Source organism: Oryx dammah, unplaced genomic scaffold, assembly GCF_014754425.2.
Source record: "Oryx dammah isolate SB20612 unplaced genomic scaffold, SCBI_Odam_1.1 HiC_scaffold_9, whole genome shotgun sequence".
NCBI lineage: Eukaryota > Metazoa > Chordata > Mammalia > Artiodactyla > Bovidae > Oryx > Oryx dammah.
This window is the reverse complement of record NW_024070193.1, coordinates 49605261-49614056: the sequence shown is the minus strand read 5'-3', so window position 1 is coordinate 49614056 and position 8796 is coordinate 49605261. Positions and strand designations below refer to the sequence as shown.

General features: G+C 42.8%; 1 protein-coding gene across 3 annotated transcripts in view; it reads left to right on the top strand.

Annotated features, from left to right (window-relative positions):
* TRANK1 (tetratricopeptide repeat and ankyrin repeat containing 1) overlaps nt 1-8796 on the top strand; it is a 94241-nt gene that overhangs the window by 58267 nt on the left and 27178 nt on the right. For all 3 annotated transcript variants that reach the window (XM_040246238.1, XM_040246237.1, XM_040246236.1), the window contains 2 exons: nt 4971-5170; nt 5477-5614. In XM_040246238.1, coding sequence (XP_040102172.1) covers nt 4971-5170; nt 5477-5614 — 338 coding nt within the window. The remainder of the gene's footprint in view (nt 1-4970; nt 5171-5476; nt 5615-8796) is intronic.

Genomic DNA, 8796 nt, shown 5'->3' with positions numbered 1-8796 from the left:
AATACTTCCTGTGTGGTTTTTAGACTGCTCACCAATTCACCATCTATGTCCTCTACGACCATGGACAACATAGAGTGTTATTTTACATGTTTGAAAATTTCGTTTAATGGACTTATGTCAGACATACCTTTCTACAACTTTGTTTTTTTGCTTATAACAATGTTTTGGGATTTCTGCATGTTAATACAGAGCTGCAGTTCATGCATTTCTCAGTGCTGTATCTAGTTTATGACTGTTCCACATTTTGTTTTCCACGTTGCAGACAAAATTATTCTTCTTTTATCCTTCAGCAAAAATATGTTCATATTTTATACCTTATTGACAACACATCTCCTACTTGCTTTACATCCTGAAATGCTTCCCTTATCATTTTTACATATTTAGAGTTTTTAACTTTTAAAAGATGATAGTAAAACCAAGAAACAAGTAAATCAACTATTTGTTATGTCAGCATTTTCTGATTTGCAAACTTAACATATCCCATAATCTTTAAAAACATACATTTTTCTCACAGCAGTTTCTCTTTACTGTGGCACAGGATAAGTGTTTAATGAACCCAAATATCTTTTGAAGTTCTACTAATTAATCCAGGGCTGAAATCGCAGGGAATGAGCTGTGCTTTTATTTCAAGGACTTGATAAGAGTTAACTTCAAGCTTTCTTCTAGGTATATTTTTATTCTCTTGGGGCCAGAATTCTGAAAACAGCATTTTATTAAGCCACCTTTCTCTAACTGCCTATTGCAAAAAGAACCAGTTTTAGAGTTTCAAAAGAGTTTCATCTTAACCTATTTTCTCTGGAGTCTGAAGAATGCCATTGGCCTCACAGTGTTTTTAAAAATTATCTTTTCTTTTTTTTCTTAGAGGTTCATAGATAAATTTTTCTTAATGAATTGAACCTGAATTTCCCATTTTACAAAAGGCAGCAAGAATACCAATCACACAAATGGAATATAAATATAAATTATATATATATATATATACATATATATATATGTGTATATATATATATATAAACTCACACATTAGAAGATAGAACGGTCACAGATCCACTGAGAAGATGACCCATATGGAGTCCCAAACAAACACCTCCCCGACATGAATGGTCCTCAGTGGTTGACACATATCAGAACCAAATGACACTTGGTGCTCACAAAGGGTCCTCAGCGTTAGAAACAGGTCAGAACCACGTGGCAAAAAGTCCCCAAGTAGCACCCTGTGCTCACAGTCCTCAGTGCTTGACACCCATCAGAACCAAGTGGCAGAAATGCCCAAATGACACTCTTGCTTCCAAAAAGTCCTCAATGGCGGACAGACATCAGAACTAACTGACAAAATGCCCAAAGAGCGCTTCATGCTCGAAAGAGAAGTTAGCTGGGTGCACACCAATGGACTTACTGGGTCTTGGAGCGCCTTAGCTCGTCCAGATTCATGCCTCCACTCCTCCAAGGGAAAGTATGTTGGCAGCCAGTGCCGAGCAGGGGAGAAACAGGGAGGATCCTCAAAACAAATGGTTTCAGCAGCTGCTAGGATGTCTCCCCAAGCCCCCTTCTCAGGGCCAGCAAGCCACGAGCAGCAGGTTCCTCAAAGCCTTCCCTGCACGATGTCATGGCAGCGGCTGCACTCCAGAAAACCGCGGGAGCCAGATGTCTCGAGAGTGCGGCCTCCCATTGTGTGCCCAGACCTTATGGCAAGTGGTCCAGATGCTCACTGCTCAAAAGCTAATAAAGAAGCAGGGTTGGTGGCAAGGAACGTTTGCTTTATTATTTTTTTTTTGATATTTATAAAAGTGTTGTTTATTTGAGCTTAAAAATTATCTGAAAATGTTCTAGAATAATTTATTTTCAAATTATGTAAAACAAAGTTAATAATTGAGTATTATAAACTGATAATGAAAATTTACCATCTATTCTTTTTTTTTTTTGAGTTATTTATTTATTTTTGCTTTTTTACTTTATTTCTGAGACAGGTAAATGGTTCAAAGTTCGACTCCCGGGCCCCCCACCACTGCCCTATCAGCGGACAAGGGCTTTTATAGACGGGGAAGAAGGCACGTGCAAAAACAGTATAGTCAGCTCTCACCATTATCTTGAAATTGGTCGTGTGGTGATCTAATCAGTGTCATTCTGATTGTTTTAAGTACAGTCATTCTTCAGTTCCAGGGTCAGTTTGTTCCCATATTGCTTGAGGCCAGTTCTCAGAATTGTGGCAGCAAGTCGTAACTATAGTCTTTTCATCATGTAGTTAACGTCTTCTGGCTGGTGGGTTTCATTATCTCTTAGACTGCTCAGAGGATATGGTTCAGAATAACTCTGATCCTTGAGGAGGAACTAAAGGTCCTTGACTTTGCTTAATGACTAAATGTTTATTATTTAGTCTTGTTGGATTGCTTTTCTTTGCTTCTACATTTTCTCACTTCTCTGATTAAACTTTTTCTTTGGCTAAAGTTTTTCCACAGACAGAGGAAACTGTTCCTGTGAACAGTGTTTGTTTTTTTTTTTAATATACTCAGCAACCCACCCAGATCCACCTCCTCTCAGGATGGAGGGAAGACTGTGTGTAAATGTTTCTGTGTATAGAACCAGAAAAAGCCCCAATAATATGTATTAGAGTTGAGAGAATTTAGAAAACACATAAAGTATTTAAAAAAAAATTCAAGCCACCTGTAAAGCTGCTCACTACTCACGTTTTGTTTCATTTCCTTCTGATCTTTTTCCAATGCATATATGCATTTATCACATACATTTATTGATTAGGTAGTGAATATATGTTTAGTGAATATTTCTCCCCATCTTTTATTCTTCTTTAAAATTGAGGTCCTTGTTTACATAGCATAACATTCACCTGTTTAAAATGTGCAGTTTAGTCATTTTTTAATATATTCATAAGGTTGTGCAATTATTACCACTAATTCCAGGACATTTTAATCACGTAAGAGTGATTTAAAAAAGAGTGATTTAAAAACCCCAAGAACACTAGCAGTTACTCCTCATCCTGCTCCCCGACCCCTGGCCCCCGCCACCCCTGTGAACTACCAGTCTACTTTCTATGTCTGTAGGTTTGCCTATTCTGGACATTTCATATTAATGGAATCACACAATATGTGACCTTTTGTGTCTGACATCTTTCATTTAGCACAGTGTTTTCAAGGTTCTTCCACACTGTAGCATGTTTAAGTACTTCACTGCTTTTTATGGTTGAACCGTTGTCTGTTCTTTGATTTTTTGTTTAGTTGCTAGGTTGTGTCTGACTCTTTTGTGACCCCCATGGACTGTAGGCCACCAGGTTGCTCTGTCCATGAGATTATCCCGGCAGGAATACTGGAGTGGGTTGCCGTTTCCTTTTCCAGGGGATCTTCCCCACCCAGGGTTTAAACCTGTGCCTCCTGTGTCTTCTGCCTTGACAGGTGGATTCTTTACCACTGAGCCATGTGGGAAGCCCATTCTTTGATTATGTTCATATAAAATAGTTTCATCTAAAAAAATCTTCATCTAGTTGCCTAGAAGGGCATTTAAGTGGATTCCAGTTTTTCGCTGCAATGAACACTTCCATGCCTTTTTCTAGTCCTCTCGTTAATGTACATCCCTGAACCACTGTGGCAGCTGATGTGCTTAGACTCAACAGTTTCCACTTGTATTCTTGATTTCTTTATATTGCATACTTTTAATAATAGTAGCATTGAATAGTAAAATTTACCTTCACTATTTGGTAATAGTAATGGGGACACCTATGCCCATTTCATAGAATTCTATCTGGTGTTGGGCAAAGAGCGCACAGCCCCTAAGAACGGTAGGAGACCTGGGATGATCTCTATTCAGTCCAGCTCATGACTCTTGAAGCTCTTGGACCTCGGAGTCCCTGGTTGTAAAAGTAGGGTAGTCTGGTCTGTCTTACCAGGCTCCTGTGAGGATTAAACAGGATAATTGTTATGAAGGAACCTGTTGTATAGTAAGCCTCACCGTCATTGTTACTTCAGCACTTAGAAACAGGACCCAGGGAGAAAGCTCTTTGGAAAATCCTTCATCTAGCACTGACAATTTTTCTTAGTATAGATAGCGTTCTCTCCCCTGGGTATAAACATAGTGGAAAAGGGAGATGCAAGCCAAGGCTGCTGTCCCAGCTAATATCCAGCTCTTAGGACTTCCCTGGGGGTACAGTGGTTAAGAATCTGTCTGCCAAGGTAGGAGACGTGGGTTCGATCCCTAGGCTGGGAACATTCCACATGCCGTGGGCCAACTAAGCCCATGTGCCACAGCCAGTGAAGCTCGCTTGCTTAGAGCATGTGCTCCCCAACCAGAGAAGCCCACCCATGACAACTAGAGAGTAGCCCCCATCCCTGCAACAGGAGAAAGCCCATGCACAGCAATGAAGACCCAGTGCAGCCAAAAAAAAAAAAAAAATCCGGTTCTTACCGTGTAACCTTGTTTCCAGTGCTCTAAGTGCCAATGACAGAGGATGTGATAATTCTTGTGTTTTTTTGTATATTAGCCCTTTGTGTTAGCATTCTAACAGCTCTAAGTGTTTAGATTACATTTGTGCCTTGACTCTTCTTCATGAGGTCATTTTCTCTAACATGAACGTAGTCCAGGAATGAGATTCTACAAAATCTTCTTAGGACAGTAAACACATCCCTGCCTTTGTCCGCTGTAATACAGAGTAATACAGCCCAGAGCCAAAGTGATAAAATCCAACTGGACCTGAAAATTGTCCGCAATTAGATGTACTCTCAGGACCATTACCGCTTCTCGGGGGAAGAAAGCAAACTAAAATAAGAAGACAGAATACACGGGGGTTCCCTGGTGGCCTACTGGTTAGGATTCTGGGCTTTAACTGCCAAGGGCCCGGGTTCAACCCCTGGCTGGGGAACTGAGATCCCACAATCTGCTCAGTGTGACAAAAAAAAAAAAAAGTCCAGCCATGTTGGTGTGTTGTGTAACATCTGACTTTTTTTTTTTTCCTTGTCTTATCCCAGGAATCCTCAATCTGGCATCTGGAGTGGTCGATTTACTTCAGTTCTATTTCCCCGAGTCTTTCGACCGCCTTCCAAGGGATTCTGGCCTTTTCGATGGTCCCCGGCCGATTGTCCTGGAGTCCTGTAGTGTGAGTGACCTGGCAATATTGCTTCGAGGCAACAAAAGAAAAACCCAGCCCATTGAATTTGGAGCCCACCAAGTGAGTTTCTTGAGATTGTATGTTTTAAAACAAAAGGCAGTTTGCAATTGAAAAAAGGTTTGAGAAGCTGAGTTCTTCCACAAGGAAGAATTCAGTAGTTTCTGTCTTAGGATGAGGTTTCAAAGATGAGTGAGTGACTGTTAAATTAATATTCCCACCAGCCTGGCTGACCTAGTCCATGCCAGCCACTCCTCTTTGGAGATATTACCTGCCTCCCAGAAGAATAGACTCAGCTTCATTAGATTTCTGTTTGTACAATTTGAAATTTTTTCTCTCCAATCCTTTTTTTTTTTTTTCTCCCCCAAGGTAATCCTTGTAGCTAATGAAATGGCAAAGGAGAAAATTCCAGAAGAGCTGGGATTAGCACTTGTGTTAACAGTTTACGAAGCCAAAGGCTTAGAATTCGATGATGTCCTCCTTTACAACTTTTTTACTGACTCTGAGGTATGCCATACTGAATTCCTTTTTCGCACAGCATGTGTATGTCTGAACTTCACTTCCACTCCAGGAAAAAGCGTTTGGAGCTGAGTGGAAGAGCTTGTCGCAGGTGACCATTTCCGTTTTGGAGCATCATCCATGTGGTGTGAGGTTTTCTGTGTTTGGATGTGCATTTTGACAGTGGCTGTGGATTGGTTCATAGTGTGTCTTGGGCTGGCTCTCCCCGTGCCCTGCCCTTCCCTGCTCTCTTGGATTCATCTTTTCTGAATGCCTGGTACCCAAGTACCAGCTTCTGTGTTTCACTAGCTGCTGTTATCCTTGATTGCCAAGGAATGCTCAGGTTGGAGCAAGGTCTAAGGAGATCCTGACAAATGAAGGCAAGGTTAGCAGTGTCCGCCCTCTGAGGACAGAACTGGGCAAGGTCATTCATAGAGAGACAACTCCAGGAAGACACAGGAGCTTTGGTTCCTGCCACAGGATCAGGTGATGCAGGGGACGAGAACAGCCGCCCTGCCTGAGCGCCCTTCTGGCATGGCTTTGCCACCACTCACTGCTTGCTGCCCTTGCCCACGATGGCAGTGAAAGAGTCCGTGGACTGACCCCCGGTTACCTCTGTGCCGGCCCGGTTGTTTTGGCTTGGCTCCTGAGTCCTTGTGATGGTTTTTCTTCCCAATCTCAGTACATTGTAGATAGAGCCACCAACTCAGTGGTTCTCAGTTTTGCAGCCACTGCTTGCTCTTCACCACCGTCTCTGGTGGGAGCTCAGGCTGGCTGCTGACCATGCTCTTGGGTCTCCTGGGGGGACTTAGCTGGCTGCACCCTGGTCCCCCGTGGCAGACTTCCCATTGCACATGGCGCATGGTCAAGGAGCTGTTTTCATACTCAAATCAAGAACACCATTAGCTTCGACTCCTTAAAATCTGCCCCAGAAACCCTTTAAAGGGGGTCCTTTGGGTTTTGTTCCTCATCTTTTTTTTAAATGTCACATTTGCCTTGACGATAACTATGACTAATATTGCTATGGATGCTTTACGGTTTATAAAGTGCTTTTTGAATGCATCATCTCACTTTATCCTCCACCAACCCTCTGAGGGTGTGTGTATGTCTATGACCTTCATTCTACATCCAAGACCGAGGGTCATGGAAGTTAAGTTGCCTGAATTCCTAATATAGGTGGCAGAGCTCGGAGATGAACTCAGATGCTTTGAGTTCCAAATCTCATGATATTTCCACTGTACTCCTTTCCTTTTAATGCCCCGCATGCAAAGCAAATCAGCTTCCAGAATCTTCCACAATGAACATACCATTGCTGTAGCTCAAGTGTGTTCCTTTTCTATTGACTTTTGCTAATAAAATCAGATGCACTCGCATTAACCCTAGAACCACTTTTAATCTCTGAGGACTAACTTTTTTCTCTCATAATACATCCATTGGTCATGGTTGGACCGAGGCTCTTCTAAAAGAGGAAGGGGTAAGACTTTATTGTTCCTGTCCTTTATTAAGTGCCAGCTGTATGCTTGTGCTAGTAAGCAGCTCCACGAGATCTGGGCTTCTGGCTCCTAATTTGTGGTCCACTCTGTGTCTCTCACCTTGATCCTGGAATGGCAAAATCCTGAATACCTTAACCCCAAACTCCCACCAGTGGCTCAGTGAGTTGCGTGAAATTAAAACAATCACAGACTAAAACCTGTGGTCACACCACTTCATCCCACAACAGAATGAGAATTCTAGAAAGATTTCTGGTATGTTGCTTCCCAAATACCAGAGAATGGAATCACGCACTCCCAACACAGAGGTCACCTTAATTTTATCATTTACAACCACAAGACCAAAAGGTGCCGGTCAGCAAATGAGAGGAGGTGCTTCAGTCAAAAGGGAGGAAAGACAGAAGTCACATAAGTCCCCACACGTCCACGGTCTGGCTGCTCACGTGGGGTTTCTTTCGAAGAAAGAAGGCTGCTAAAGGGTATTTGTTGTTTGACACAGGGGAGGACTCCCCTCTCCATCCCTGAAGTGTGTGTCTGGCAGACACCCTGTGTGTGTGTGTGTCTGTGTGTGTGTGTGTGTGTAGGGGGCTTCTTGTTGCCCTGGCTTGTGATTCTTCTCTTCAGAGAATTCACTGTTACCTGTTCAACCACGTGGACATTAGGACTGTCTTCTGAGATGAGAAAGGAACCGAGGAATGGTTAGGTCAAGGCCTTCTCTTGTAAGATTTCTGCCTCACTGGGAAGGGCAGTCATCCTCCCAGCCACCGCCGAATTCTCCTCCTGTGAGGACTTTGAGGGGTGCTTGCCATTGACACTCTGCCCCAGTGGGGAGCCCCTTCCTCCCCACTCATCTGTGACTAAGACAGAAGGGACTTTCAAAACCACAACTTTGAAGGGTTGCTGAACCAACCTAGAGAACAAGCCCCACAAAGGAAGCCTTGCTGGCAGATTCTAAGTCTTCTTCCTTCACAATTATTAATCCCCAGAGAGGAAGCTGGAAGACTCCTAAATGTTTCTTCTTGTTATTGCCAAAGTTGCTGCCAGCCGGCATTCTTGCCATCCGTACACGTGCTGCTTCCTCAGAGGCTCTGTCTTGAGAGTGAGATGTGTTTTATTCGTGGCAGCAGCTTAATTGTGTGCTGTATGAACAGCTCTGCACCTCCTTCAAGCAATTCTGAAATACAGGTGCTCCTCTGGCCTTTCCAACTTCAGCCAGCCTGCACCTCTGCCAGCCGCCAGACCCCCTCAGATGTCAGCACGTGGGTCTGGGCCTGCTTCCTCTGGCAAACAAGTTGGGTAAACAGCTTTACAAAGATGAAAACATTTCACAGATGTGTCTTGAAGAATTTTTTTCAGCTTCCAGTTACTTAAATGATTACATGATTCTGATCTCTTCTCAGAACGTGGTGATTAATTCCCTAGTCGGTTAGTAGCATAACCACTCTTATGTAATAGTGTTTAAAGCATTTAACTTAGTATGTATAGAGTTCATTACAGAGGAACTGAAGGGAGGTGATGCACTGTATGCCTCTACCTCTCCATCATCCTTGAAAAGGTACATAGGTGGCAGGTATCACCATTTTATAAAAAACTGAAGGATGGGAGAGTTGAGTACCGACTCCCTACAGACACAGTAAAGTAGGAAATCTGAAGTTGCATGGGAATTCCCAGCTGTAAATGCTTCGAGTAATCCAGTCAGGT